At 52.6% G+C, this 14815-nt stretch overlaps 4 protein-coding genes across 4 annotated transcripts; 3 read left to right on the forward strand and 1 right to left on the reverse strand.

Annotated features, from left to right (window-relative positions):
• Window positions 1-3171: 3171 nt before the first annotated feature.
• J4E86_009322 (uncharacterized protein) lies at window positions 3172-6323 on the forward strand (the record flags this gene model as incomplete). The annotated part of the gene is made up of 4 exons (XM_051449828.1): window positions 3172-3195; window positions 3249-4407; window positions 4479-6100; window positions 6153-6323. The coding sequence occupies 4 exons, from the start codon at window positions 3172-3174 to the stop codon at window positions 6321-6323; spliced, it is 2976 nt and encodes a 991-aa protein (XP_051299165.1).
• A 1656-nt stretch (window positions 6324-7979) lies between these two features.
• Window positions 7980-10415, reverse strand: J4E86_009323 (uncharacterized protein; the record flags this gene model as incomplete). Its single annotated transcript, XM_051449829.1, has 2 exons — window positions 7980-9557; window positions 9636-10415. The coding sequence occupies 2 exons, from the start codon at window positions 10413-10415 to the stop codon at window positions 7980-7982; spliced, it is 2358 nt and encodes a 785-aa protein (XP_051299166.1).
• Window positions 10416-11081: 666 nt separating this feature from the next.
• J4E86_009324 (uncharacterized protein) lies at window positions 11082-12770 on the forward strand (the record flags this gene model as incomplete). Its single annotated transcript, XM_051449830.1, has 3 exons — window positions 11082-11192; window positions 11375-11689; window positions 11742-12770. 3 exons carry the CDS (start codon window positions 11082-11084, stop codon window positions 12768-12770), a joined length of 1455 nt encoding a protein of 484 aa, XP_051299167.1.
• Window positions 12771-13389: 619 nt separating this feature from the next.
• On the forward strand, window positions 13390-14287 carry J4E86_009325 (uncharacterized protein; the record flags this gene model as incomplete). Its single annotated transcript, XM_051449831.1, has 2 exons — window positions 13390-13422; window positions 13469-14287. 2 exons carry the CDS (start codon window positions 13390-13392, stop codon window positions 14285-14287), a joined length of 852 nt encoding a protein of 283 aa, XP_051299168.1.
• Window positions 14288-14815: the final 528 nt, after the last annotated feature.

Below are 14815 nucleotides of genomic sequence, written 5' to 3' on the forward strand. Positions count from 1 at the left end.
AGTAGTGTGAAATGCTGAGCTTGGAGACCCTGTCCTGTGTTTATCAATTCTGCCTTCCCTGCCTCTCCGCCACTTTTGCTCATCATGGATAGCGTTGCAGATACGTTGGTTGCTGAGATTCCCGCCGTTTTGTTCTCGCTTTGCGCCAGGCTCAAGATAAGTCGAAATGTTTTCGAAACGTCTCAAGCCGTGATATGCGATGTAGACGTCTTTGCCGGCGGAGTACGTGTGATGTCTTCTCAGCCTTGGTTAGACGATCTCGACGTCTTCAAACGGGCGATCCTTGAATGGTAGCAATGCTCCTACTTCTCCAGCACGGAATCGGCCGACTCGAACGTAGCGAGCGCTATTGTCGATGGGGTGTATGAGCAGCCCGTATGCGTTACGGTTACTTGGTTTCTCGCACGCTTGCACGCTTTCTTTGGTCATGACGCCGTTCTCGCCGTATTGTAATATGCTTGAAGGTTCGCTGAGCTCCCATCTTTCCATGTCATAAGCGATGTTAGGCCCGTAGTTACTCGCAAGCAGTAGAGGAAAGACGGGCGCCCCCTTCAGCCCCTGATCTATAGAATCAAGATTCCAGTCAACGTCACAGTGGGCGATCCATGAGTTTTGCGTGACAGATAGCCGTGGGAAGAGTGCCAAGTATTCTTTCCACCAATGCATGTCTTCTTTGATAATCTTGCCACGTATATTCAACTTGCTGCTTTTGAGTCGTCCATAGGGATTCGCATCGATACTCTCGGAGGTGCATGTAGCTTTTAAGTAAAGACACTCCGAACGAAAGTCTACTTCTCGAACCTCATCGTGCCACAAATACCTAGACCTCGTCGGGTTGAATTCCGGGAACCTAATACTGCGGCAATGGGCCCAGCTCCAAGAGGGACCAATATATGTATCCGGAGATCCGACGTCGAGTTGTTCCAAGAGTTCCTTCCCGGCGGGGCAGCTATGCGGGTAGGATATGTACCAAAGCAGCTCTTCAAGTAATGAGTCTTTCCATAACCCAGCAACGTACGTCCATCTAGTTGCTTCAGCCACTAACGTTGCCAGTCCTGCTATCGCAGGAAACCGATCTGTGGACTTGGTACTCTGGCGGTGAACGTAAGAGCCTAAAAGCCTGTGCCATTCTCTGCGAATGTATTCGTCAGGCTCCCCTTTCTTATATCGCAGCAGTTTATGAGAGAATATTGATGCAGCTTTTTTTGAGGGACAGTGCTCCATCTCAGTCATCTCTCCCATGGGACACGAGAAATGAACTCGCCTAGCCCCAAAGCAGAGTATCCTTTGTGACATTTTTTCTTCTTGGAGTGTCCAAGCTCGAAGAAACCACGCACCACAATCGATGTCCGCGTCTCGTCTGGTCAGGGGACCCTCAAAAGCCGTAACAAGTGGGCGGCGCTGAGGGCGCAGATTGAGTCGTCCGTGTATATTAGGCTGTAACGAAGATTGGAAGGCAATGCTGACCGAATCGGCAGGTCGATCAAGGAAGCTATCCAGACATGAGGAAGTCGATATAGCGCAGATTGTCACAAGAGCGTTCGCATAGATGGACCCCATACGTTCAGCCTCGTGCGTCCAATCTCCAAGATCATCTTGGATAATGCATAGCGCATCAATCCAGATATACCTGATTGATAGCACTCGTGCTGTTGTGACCATGTCCTGCATCACGGGTGTCATCTCGTCGAAGTGAATACTATCGAGACGTTGAGACAAGGTCGCTGATGTAGTCGTGATTTGTCGTGTAGCTTGGGTTCTTGTACCCCAACAATAGCTGAGCGTGGCATAGAGACCCGGGTGCTGCATTTGAGTGTCCCGAGTTTCTATCAAACGGATGGTCCCCTCCTGGTCGCCGCCTCCAAGGTCGATGAGGCGAGCTGGCAGGAGTTCTGATGTCGTGTCCGACCTGCACTCGATGCTACATTGCTCTAAAGTCCGCCTCATCCAAGCGACATTTTCCTTACACAAAGATTGGGTATGTGGAGTAAGTGCTGTTCTGAGCCATCTCTGACAATTGCCTAGTACAATCAGTAAGAACTTTCAGAATATTTGGTTGCCATCACCTTCGTCGCAGTCGACGTAGAAGACGAATGGATGCTTGGATAATGTCTCAAACTCGATGTGCTCCGATTGCCAACTCGCAACGAGCGTGGAAAGCCCGTACTGTGGTATTGTTTTGGGATACCAGATGTAGCATAGTTTGAATGTCACCTGAACAGGTTTCGCAAAGCCCAGTTCGAGTGCGGTACTGCGTAGGATGGCGCAGAACGCACATCCTGTTTCAGCTGACGCTTTTAATCGAGGCAAGTCTGGCAAACTGTCATGGTGTGTGTAGTCCAACCATAGCTGCCGGGACCATTCCTGGGAACCGTCTCCACCAGGAAAACTCAAGATGTCTTGTCCATCATTGCTTTGAGCCTTGTGCCCACCTAGGTCTTTATCGTTGAAGCGCAAGACGGAGCATTTATCGCAGAGTGGCGACTCATTGACGTTGCATGTGCTCTCCATAACGGTCGTTCGGAGGAAATCGATATAAGTACCCCAAATAGGTCATAGAATATGCAACTACAACGTCTTGTCCGCAATGCAAAGACGTGAAGAGGATTTTAAAGAGGAGAGAGATTCTGGCCCCCAGGCTGAAGATAAGCAAGCAAGCCTGACTTGGAGGCGCGGGGTCGTAAGTCATCACATGCGCGCACACGGCTGAACAGCTTTGAAGGCAAACCATAGAGTGATTTCGTATTTGACTCAACGCGTTGCTCTCGGAGGTCGAAGAGTATGCGTTAGGTGCTTGGAAGTCGGACTGATGACGTATGCTTGACACCGTATGATGGTTGACATCGTGTCATATTGAACTAGATTCGCATGGAGTCGAAGATTGCATACGGCCATACCTTGCACACCGAGGCTGGCGTAATCGACACTGCAGGACGCTGCATTCGAGACGGGCGTTGCTCTCGCTGCGCCGGCTAACCGAAACTAGCATGCGATGACAGGGATCGCGCCTTCCTCTGTTTACCGTCCGAGCGCAGGCCCAAACAATCGATATCCGACATCCGCAACACCAACGTCAACGACAACGACGACGCGCATGTGCTTTTGGCCGCGCCGGGGTATGCTTTACTGTTATCTTTCCCTTCGTTAGACGTAGGTACACACAATTCAATCATGGATACTGCCAACGAGAACACTGTACGTATCCGCATCCCTTGCCCGGCTCGAGTCTAATCTCAACACCGTTGTAGGGTATCGCGAAGCGCTCGGGCATCAAACCGCCGTCTACCTTCTCCCACATCACCTCGCCGCCTCCTAAAGCCCTAGGCGAATTGCACGAAGCCGGCGCGAACGCACGCAGTGGAATGCCGATACCCACGGCGAAACACAAGCCCTCCGGCTGTAAACTGCCCCTCTTCATACCAGTCGCACCGGACAGGTCGCTGACTCTCCCAGTACCCGAGCCTGCGTTCAAGCAACGGAAGACGCTCGCCGAGCAAGCGGGCGAGCCGATTTCTCGAAGAATACCCCCGCCGCCCAAGACCTCGAATGGCATCAAAGGTACCCTGGCACGTGGACTTGCAGCATCCACGTCGCGCGCTACTTCGAAACCGACAGCGAGACATCCTGCCGCCTCCACGCTCAGTGGCAGTGTTGGTGGAGCTCCCAAGACTACCGGGGCTGCGAGGCCAAAGTCAGCCTACGGCCACGGAAGCCATGTTCGGAGCAAGTCCTACCAGCAAGGGCCGCGTCCGGCGACAGCAATGCTGAGCAGAGATGACGATGACGACAGTGAGCAAGCAGAGCGCAAAGGTGTGCAACCATTTCTTATGTCTACGAACCCCTACCCCAGTGCAAGAGTGCCTGGTGGCATGCTTCCTCAATTGAAGAAGCGCACAACCTCCCTCCGTGTATCCGAACAGAGAATCGCTCGTGTGTCAGGTCCGCGAGCGGTCTCATCCCCTTCCCACTTCCGCCCCGTCACTCCGGTCATCGAAGAACCCGCCGACACCGACTGCGACGACATCTGCACCGCGGTTGGCGCGCTCACATTGGGCGCGGCCAAGGCAGACGTGCGTGGCAGTCAAGTCGGATGTGGTATGACTTCTGACAACGGGACGAATCCTTTTCTGAAGCCAAAGAAACCCCAGTCCCATCTTCCCCAGCCTACACCTACACCTGTTCGGCAGCAGCAGGTAGACCCGTCACCGTATCGACCTCCATCTACGCCGCGCAGATCAGCACAAGCACCTTTTCTGAATCGCTTCACTAACGATCGCTGCCCAGACTTTTACAACGACCGCATGGAGGCTATGGAACGCGATTTCCGCATGTTCAAGGAGAAGATGGAAACAGACGTGCGACAGGCTACTGACTACAAGGAGTCGATCCAACAACTTCAAAGTCGCGGTATGTTACGAAATCTGCTTTTCAGTCTCGCCTCCAGTCAAATACACACATGCTAACACCGTTTCCGATAGTCACGGAACTCGAGGCCATCCGCGCGCGCTTAGAAATTGTCAACAAAGGCTTGGAGTCCGAGCTCGACGATACCCGAAGTTGCTTCAAGTCAGTAAAGATGGAACTCGAGATGATGCAACAGAAACACACATACGAAGTCGACGATGTACGGCGAAAACTACGCAACGAAGTCGAAGACTTGGAGTCGCAGCACCGGAAGGACACCGACCGAATGCAGAGGGAACGAGATGAGGCAGAAAGGAAGATGCGCAGCGAATTTGACGAACGGATCGACAAGCTGCTGAAAGAACACAACGAGGAATTAGCTGGCTTACGGAAGAAGCTGGACGCCGACACCGAGTCGGAGCGAAGCAGGCGCGCACAAGAAGCACAAAAGATCGAGGAGGAGTATGGTTCAAAACTCCGAGCGGCTGCTATGGAAGCAGACACGAAACACCGCGAAGCGCAACTTGTCCAGGGCGAGCTCACCAACGTCAAATCCGAACTCGATCGTGAGAGGATGCTCAAGAATGGCCTCCAAGCACAGCTTACAGAATCGACTACTAACAACCTCACATTGGATGCGGCAAACAAGGCAATGATGGAGAAGATTAAATTCCTTGAGTCAGACAGCCAGCAGCAAGCAAACTCCTTCAACGAACTTCACAAGCGAATGGACGATGCCATCGAGGCTGCGAAAAGAGCGGAGGACAAACTTCGTCAAGAAGAAACACTACGACGGAAGCTTTTCAACCAAGTGCAGGAACTGAAGGGCAACATCAGAGTTATGTGTCGTGTGAGGCCAACCCATGACACAGAACGCAACCCGGCGCAAATCTCGTTTCCTGACACCGATACCGACAGCAAGGAAGTGGCAGTTCTCGGTCCAAGCAAGCAAAGTGCGACTGGCAAGGATATCACCTCCGCCTATGCCTACTCTTTCGATCGTGTGTTTGGTCCAGCCTCGCAGAACAGCGAAGTTTTTGAGGAGATCAGTCAACTTGTGCAGAGCGCTCTTGATGGCTACAACGTCTGCATCTTCTGCTACGGTCAAACAGGAGCCGGAAAGACGTTCACCATGTCATCGGCTGACGGTATGATCCCTCGTGCAACCGCTCAGATCTGGAACGAAGCGCAGCGATTACAAGAGAAGGGCTGGACATACAACATGGAAGGTTCTTTCCTGGAAGTCTACAACGAGACATACAACGACTTGCTTGGCCGCTCAGAGGATCTAGATAAGAAGAAGGTAGAGGTGCGACACGATGCGGCGAAAAAGCAAACGATCCTTGAGAACGCAGTCAGTGTCAAGCTTGACGGTCCGAAGAGTGTTGAGGAGATTTTGATGACTGCCGACAAGAACAGGACGGTAGCAGCTACCAAGGCCAACATGCGTTCCAGCCGAAGTCACTCTGTTTTCATCCTGAAACTCGTCGGAACCAACGAGATCACCGGTGAGAGGAGCGAAGGCACACTGAACTTGGTCGATCTTGCCGGATCTGAGCGACTCGAGCACTCCAAGGCTGAGGGTGCGCGTCTCAAGGAGACGCAAAATATCAACAAGAGTTTGAGCTGTTTGGGTGACGTTATCAACGCTCTTGGGTCAAAGGAGGGTACACACGTACCGTACAGGAACTCCAAGGTATGTTACACAGCGCTGATGTCGAGTGACTCACATACTAACATCTACACAGCTCACATACCTCCTCCAATACTCGCTCGGTGGCAACTCGAAAACGCTCATGTTCGTCATGGTCAGCCCGCTACAAGCACATCTCCAAGAGACGATTACGAGTCTCAAATTCGCAACGAAGGTACACAACACGCACATCGGAACAGCAAAGAAGCAGACCAAGACATCGTAGACATGGTGGTCAAGATGTGGATTGGCTTTGGGCCTTGTGGCTCGCGCGTGTCGCAGAGTCGGGCGTTTGGTTGTTTTGGCTAGGAAACGAGGTGTTTGCGTATATATCCTCTTTTGTGTTCTCAAGCAGCGGACCTTTGAAGTGTTCGAGGTCAGTATTGCTTTGCTTGGTATATATAGCCATGGGTGTTTCTGGAGTCCAGGTAATGTCTGGATGGGGCGCAAGTCGTGCGGGCGTGAAGCTAGCATGCTGGCGTTTGGGGTATCTTTTGGTAGCAATGTGGGGAATGATGAGTCAAGCTTTTTTACTTCTATCTCTATTCTCTGAATGACTAGTGTCCGTTGGCAGTATATAAACGCCATTCGCAGTGTGCTTTCCTTCTTCCTTTACATCACTCCTTGTTCACGATTTATCAAAATGCTGAGAGACTTGCAGCATGTGTTCTGTCTGAGTTCTGCCAAATTCACTGCATCCATTGCGTAGGGACATTTCCTTGCTCTCAGTCAACAGAAAGAGCTCGCGCGCGATTCAATGTCGTTCTCCCTCCGTTTTCTCCAAAAAGATAAACCCGTTAGAGATGGCATCTAGTGCGAGCTACGAAACTGCGACACTCAGATCGGTCCTTTTCGAAATACATCGATACCGTACATACCGAATTCGAGTTCAACAAAACAGCGGTCGACGCTCATCATGTGTTTCTGGAGTTGGCGATTTACTTCTTCTTTTCCAAATTTTTCAAGTTCAAAATCATAAAGCGAAAAGGAGCATGTTTCTCTTGCTGACACCGAAGCTACAAAAGCTCTGCTAAGCCGCCGATATCCTTCTTACCTTTTCCGCTAGTCAACGTATAAAAGCAACGTCCCTACGACTTTGTCCTTCTTCCCCCACACTCCTCTTTCCAGGACGATATTTTCCAAAAAGGGAGCAAAGTGATTTTATGGCGCGGTTTCGAGACCCCCGTCTTTTATCAAAAGATCTGCGTACCGGAGATATGTGCGCTCTTCCGCACTCCCCACCAAGATATCATCCGTAGAATCACATGCTACGTTCTTCGAACAAACGTCCTCCATCATCTTTCCAAAATCCGCACGGCCATCCTCTATGTTGTCTTCTGTCTGTCCTGTCGCCATGTTTAATACCGAGAGAAGAACAAGAAGCGCCGGCACTGAATCCATGATTCTTCCGCGTCTCTCGTCTTCCTTCAAAACGGAGACATGATCTACCCATGTCCCGGAGACCAGAATAACCAGTTCCTCGATTCCATGAGAGATTGCTGCCCAAAACGGCCAGGTCGACCGCATATGTGTGGATTCGGGCAGGATACGTCATGAGCGATAAGCAAAGCCTGCAGATCCCCATGTCTGCACCTTAAATCGACTTGATGGCTTTCCAAACATTTACGTGCACGAACTTCTGTCCGAGTTCTGTACGAGTGTTTCAAAAACGAGAATGAGCTATTCCATGGAGACGAAGAAGGCCGGGCAAAATCCAAAACGCAGCTGATAAAATCGTTGCGATGATGAACATCAGCACCATCAAAGACTGCAATTTCCTATTACCGATGCTCCAGGGTATCAATATCATGGTATCATCGCTACATATTCTCATGTGACATGGCTGCCAGTACTTGCTGCAAGGCAATCCGCTGCTAATCCCTCACTCCTTCCCAGGCGGTCTCCAATCAAAAAGATCGCCCGCTTCAGTACTCCACGGCCCAACATCCTTATCTACAACGGGACTAGGTAGCTCGACCTCTCCCATAGCAGCCGACGGAACATTGGTATCCACCTGCAGACTCTGCGTCCTCTTGAACTTCCTTCTAGGATCAGTTCGTTTAATCAACGCATCTAGCCCACTGCTTTTCTTCTTCTTTGGTTCCTCGGGTACAGTAGCAGTGATCGGTGGATCGTCTACGGTATCGGCTATGTTGCTGGACGTCTTGGGTAGATTGCGCTTCTCCCAGTCATCCGCTGTACTGGGTATCGGTGCGTCGTTTTCGCTTCTTACGCGCCTGAAGTTTCGGCTGGGCGATTTGCCTGCGCTGGTTATGTTTGAGCCGTCTTCGATGGGGTCGGGAAGGGCTTTGGCTAGGTTGTGAGGCTTTTGGAGAAGAGATGCTAGTTCAGTTGTGCTCATCATGGGTCCTTTCTTGTTCGCTCGGAGGGGATGCGGCGGAAGAGGTACAGACTCATTTAGAGGGGCTGGAGCTGGTTCTTCTTGTACTAAGGGCGTTGCGGCTGCTTGCTTCTTGGATCGCTTCGGCGGCCGCTTGGGGAAGCCGCCAGTCGAGAGTGGGACTTTGCGAGGCGAAGTTGATGATGTGCGTGATTGTGTTTCAGAGGCTTCAGTATGCGCTGGCGAGACGTCTCGCGATGCTGATATCGGTGGATCAAGACCGGGAACAGGTGGCGATGGGGCCTTGCGCGTTGATGCAGACTTATCCACAATGTTGCTTCTTGGCTGTGCTTTTCGGACAGTCTTGTCTCGTGGAGGAGATTTCGACTTCGTAGGTTGACGTTTAGATGGCGGTTCAATCGGTGTCTGGTCCGCCAGTTTCTTGGTAGTGGTAGGCTTGGGTTCGGAGACTGTCTCTGAAGGAGAGAATACGGACTGAGGCTGAGGTGGAGACGAGGGAATTATTAGTTGCTGGTCCATGAGGCCATGTATAACTTCTGGATCTTCGAGAACACTCCGTGATGGGAGCGGGGGAGATCTGGACACTCTGGCTTTCTTTGGCGCGAGACTGTCACCATCCTGTGCCTCTGTATTTCTTCGCTTGGCTTTAGCCACCCGTTTCGACGCTGCAGAGGCGACCTCTTGTTGCGGATTACTGTTCTGTGATATTGCAGGTGATGGCTCCTTGCTCGTGACGCGTGATACCGGTCGAGCTCTGACATTGGAACTGGTCGCTCTGGCCTCACTAGCTGCCCTTATGGTCTTCTGAGGCAGCGACTGACACAGCAAGGTTCCGCGCTTTACACCCGCCGACAATCGAAGCGATTTCGCTTTGCGGTTAGGAGGAGGCGAAGGTGGTGGCGGAGTGGGGTCTTTGGGTGGCTGCTTTGTTGGTTGTAACGCGAAGTCGACGTTCGTCAGGCGATTTGAGGCGCTCACTGGAGGTGAAGATGGTGGCGCTCGTTGCTTCGGAGTCTCCAACGCTCGTACACTGGGTACTGGCACCTTGCCTTTGGGTATTCGTGGGGTTTGTACGGGCGGTTGCTGAGGTACAGCGGGCTGTGGTGCTGGGGTATGAAGTGCGCTAGATCGTGCTCTCGCTCTGGCAAATTTCGGGGGTGTGCTCGGGAGAGTGACATCGGACAAGTCCGCAGGGTGAGGGTCGGACTCGGACTCTATCGTGATGACAGTCGCTGTCGGCGGTATGAATTTCGCAGGTTTCCGAGCATTCGCTGTGTCTGGCGGTTGTACTTGTACAGCCGAATCTCTCTTCGCTATGGGGCTGTCTTCTTGGACTGGGCTAGATGCTCTCCAGTTTGTGCGTGGCTGGCTAGTCTTTTGTCTCTTCGGGGTGGGTTCCTCGACCAGCTCATTCTCCTTTTCCTTTCGAGCCTCGTATGGAGATTTCATAGGTTGCGCCTTTCCAATTGGCCCTTTCGGTGTCCCAAGCAGTGTATTGAGCGATTTGTGGCGTAGTTGGGATGCACTTCGCTGGGCATTGGTCGGTGCCACTGACGATGGCCTCTGGAACGGTTTCGGCTGGGAAGGAGCGGTCGGGCGGGGTGGCTGTTCTTTCGTTTTCTTCTCGAGTAGTTGCGTCAGATCGGTATGTGTGATGCTCATGGCCTCAGCGACCTCTACTAAAGCGCCATTGTTCAGGCTGAGTTCGTCTCCTTCCTGCAGCTCGTTGCTGTCTTTGTGATAGGTATCTCCGAGAAAGTTCCTTGCCTGGTCATATACCATGACCCGGCTGTTGAAGGTATGGAACTTGAGATAGCCATCCTGCCACCGCTTCTGCTTCCTCTTGACGTCTTGTGTATAGAGGCAACGAAATTCTGCCACGGGCGCGCTGTTCTGGGAGGCGGTGATCGCGGCTATGGCTGAGGCATGCTGGGTATTACGAAGAGGTGCCGTCATCGCGTGAGTATACGGTCGAGACGCGTCGGGGCGTGCATGGGCGGCATAGGGCGGGGTCGTCGTGAGGGTGAAGGTCGAGAGATGTGACGGTGACGCGCCTCGGCGGAACAAACCGCGCCTGCTGTTCCGCGCGCGAGCACGTGGTTTAGCGTCTGCAGACTACGGCAGCGGCTACCCAGCCCTAAGACCCTAATGCCTTGAGCTTTCACCGGAAATACACCAGGGGTACGCGTTTCCCCAAGCTTTTCCACTTCAGTCATGACACGTCTTCGTACCCGGCGGCCCAACGCTGGGTGGCCTCGCACCATGATGCCGTCCGGTCCACAGCTGACGGTACCAAAGGCGGGCATCAGGTGTAACCGCAATCTTGAATTCGCTTCCCGCGTCGAGGAGGGGACCTGGCAAATCACTCCTCCCCGCGAGGCTTTCACACTCCACTTTAGACAACTAATCGGTCTAAGCGGCCGGCGAATTGTCGCGACAACCTGGTGCGGGGCCCTTCGGTACCCCTGCTTACTCTCACCTCAATTAACACACAGCAGTGAGCACAGCCACCGCTAGTCGACGCGCAAGCATTACCTACTGCCCTCCGCCCATAACTCGTATTATTCTGTCCTTCTTACCTCAGGCCTGCGTCGCACACGATAGCTGCCATCACATCGCAAGATGCAGCGCATGCAGAGGATTACCGGGCGTTTCCTTACGAGGACGCCCAACGAGGCCGATGTCGAAGCCATGCTGAAGGACTTCACCGACTCGCAGGTTATGTTGGAAAAGGTACGTCCAGTGTGGCTTAACATCTCACATTGCTCGGTCCTATGAACTAGTGGGGCCAGCCATCCAAACCCATCACATCCAGTTCCAACCACCCACGTCAATTGACTGCTATGCATGCTATGTGTGGCACACGAGTCGAGTGTACACGTTGGCATTGAATCTCCAACTAACCCCCCTCTCAGCTCGAAGCGTCAGCGAAGCAATGGCGGGACGCGTGGACCAACATCCTCAACCACCAACTCACGTCGGTCGAGCTCATATACGCCATCTTCAAACCACTCGGCGGCGAAGGCTCCAACAGCACCCATGCCCATGCCGAAACCCCACCTGCGGTCCTGGAGCGTGTCCATGGCCTACACGAGGCCTTTTCCGAGCTGAAGACCGACATGATGGAGGAAGTCAAGGACATTGACAGGAAATTGGTCATCCCAGCGAAGCTGGCTCGCGACGCCTTGAAGCCCATGGAGAAGGCTATCAAGAAGCGAGAGGATGCAAAGGTCAGTCAGCCTATAGACCACGCTGTGAGCCATGCTGACCACGCCATTGCAGGTCGACTATGAGCGCTACAAAAGCCGCTGCGAAACCCTTCAGGCCAAGAAGACGCGCTCGGAACGCGAGAACAGCGCTCTTGCCAAACACGAAGTCGATCTCGAGCGCTCCACACACGCATACCAACTCGCCGACGAGAACCTCCGAGACCGCCTGCCACGCCTGAATGCCGCAACCTTCTCCATTCTACCACATCTCCTCGCGAACCAGATCGTGCTGCAAAACAACCTGATTGGAAACTTGTACACTGTACTACACCAGTACTCACACGAGCAAGGATACCCCGATCCACCACCAGAGCCAGAGGAAGTTATCCCACTATGGGACTCCAACTTTACACCACTGCGCCAGGAAATGGAGACCAGCCTGGGCCTGCTGAAGACGGGCAAGGCGGTCCATTTGCCAATGAGACTACCAGATAAGGGAGAGACGTTGACAGGCTTGGGCATTAGGAATAAGGTCATGCCTGGTCGGAGAGTCAGCAGCAGCGACAGTGTGCCCACCATCACAGGAGGCGGAAGACCCCCGCGACCATCCCAGACCTTGTCATCGACCTCCGAGAATGGCCCGCCCATAAGCCTCTCTAATAAGCCCTCATACAGCTCTCTTAGCGCCTCAAAGCCCAAGATCGGCGGTTCACCGCATCTGAGCGCTGGGCAGGGTATGTATGATCGCCGTCTCTCGTCTACATCACAGGCTTCCTCTTACTCGAATGGAACCAATGGTGATTCTTACTTCAACAAGATACCCTCTGCCTCGAACGGGTCAACGCCAACCGGCTATCCCTCGTCGCCTAATCCAGCCGCAGGGAAAAAGAAGCCGCCCCCACCGCCACCAAAGAAGATATCATCTTTCCAGTACGAGTACGTGACAGCCATGTATGATTTCGACAGTCTCACGGACGGCGATTTGAACTTCAGAGAAGGCGACCGAATTCGCGTGATCAAGAAGACGCAAAGCTCGCAGGATTGGTGGCAGGGAGAATTTAATGGAAAGCAGGGCAGCTTTCCTGCAAACTACTGCAAATAATTCGTTCGATAGGGGGGGATGAAGGGGCTTAAATGATATCCAAAACTGCATTAGAAGGTGGCGTTACGGTAATTTGGCACTCTTGATGGCATGGCGAGCAGACACAGAACAACTAGGAAGAAACTTAGGCAATTCAGATTGAGTAGCTTTTGTATTTCTGTACAAACTGGGGTTGCGTTCTGACTCTAACAACTGAAGTATGATAACATGTAATGCTCTTCATGCTATACTCAGATTTGTATTGATTGACAACTAGATCGCGCCTCCTCTCATGGTGGTGGCTCGGTACCTGTTCGCTACTATTAATAGTGCTCACGAAGCCGCTCACCAATGGAACCCCCATGGCACATCTGCGTCCGTGAGCCAAACTTCAGCTCGAGGCAGTCTAGCCCCCGCCTTCAGCCCCCACATTGCAGTCCGTAGCTCCCGCGCGCCGTCGAGAAGGCGCAGTTGATGCCTCCCTGCGTCATGAGGTGCCTGCCTGATGCGCGCAGGTGTGCCTGCATCTATGAGCCTCGTGCGACAGCCGCAGCAGGCTTGTCGGCGTCAAGCGTCATATAGAGCACCGCGCCGCACTTCACTCTTATCATAACCCACTATCCTATCGCTGATGGACAGTATGGCTGATAAGATCACGCTACAGACGTTAGGTGTATGACAGCATTGACATACGCTGAACGAATGCTTACAAGTACCAGACCACCGCTCTGACGCCGCCCTTCTCTCCCCGTCCCATCCCACCCCCAACCGCTACCGCTGCCACACTCAGTAGTCCCACATCGCCATCCGACACCGCGCATCAGAATGGTCATATTACTACCAGCCTGGGTCGGACCACGACAGGCCCCCAACCGCGTGAGCCCGTGCTCGACTCGGTCATAGCAATACCGCTCACGGCAGAAGAGTCCCTTCCCACTATAAGCGGCAAGAACAACGAAGCATACCTCGCCAACGACGACCCCCGTCAGTTCCTCTTATACGACCTCGATCTCTCTCGCTTGAACCGCATACATGGACACCTATGGATGGCAGGCCGGCCCATGCGCGCCAGGCCATTGCACAGATACACGATGCTGGGCATGGAAGTGCTAGGCACACAACAAATGGATTTACATCTGCTGAAGTACTCGACTAAGCTTATAGTCAAGCCGTTGCCGGAATGGATGCTCAGCTATGAGTTCTGGCAAGATTACATCTGCAAGCCTGCGGATGCGGATCCTGATGACGAGACAGCAAAAGGCCTGTGGGAGAGTGCGGCGGGTTTTCTGGTAAGCTATGTGTGGCTTATCACTACACCGCTGGACTTGAAGATCGCGCACGAGTACACGCTTCTACCGAGCTTTGTCACCTGGCACTGGTGGAAAGCTTTCGTGAGGGATTTCATGGGCCATGTGGATATCAACACGCTGCAGCAAGTCAACAAACGATACCAGTTCGGTGATCTCAGGTTGGGAAGAATCAACAGCATCTATCGGACACGATTCGCGCATACGCATTTCGTGAGAGGGTATCTGTGAGTCTATCTCTTGTCCATTGAAAGCAAACGCTTGGGTAGGTTCATCTGCTAACACACCTCAAACAGGTACGGATACAATCGCTACGTAATCTTCTTCCAACGAAACTTCTCCTGGATCCTCATCGTGTTCGTGTTCTTTAGTCTGGTTCTATCCGCCATGCAAGTTGGAGTGGGTCTGGACGAACTGAAAGAAAATCACCATTTCCTTAAAGCCACTTATTACTTCGTTGTTTTCAGCATGGTACGTACTCGCGTCGCACGAGATGAAACGTTGTGGTAGCTGACTCTCTCCAGATATCCGTGGTTGTCGTACTGGCATTCGTTACAATCGTCTTTATCGGCATCTTTCTCTTCAACATGTACAAGGCTATCACGCATGCGGGGAGTACACAGAAGTGGAGACTTAAGATGTTTCGGAGGAATCAGGAGGAGGGTAAGGATGCTTGATATGCGTCGCGATGAGATTTCCATGATTGACGGCATTCATTTCTTGATACCCAATACTTATTAAATCAGTATTTCAATCCAT

The sequence above is a fragment of the Alternaria arbusti genome (assembly GCF_024043155.1).
Source record: "Alternaria arbusti strain BMP 1465 chromosome Unknown scaffold_16, whole genome shotgun sequence".
NCBI classification, from domain to species: domain Eukaryota; kingdom Fungi; phylum Ascomycota; class Dothideomycetes; order Pleosporales; family Pleosporaceae; genus Alternaria; species Alternaria arbusti.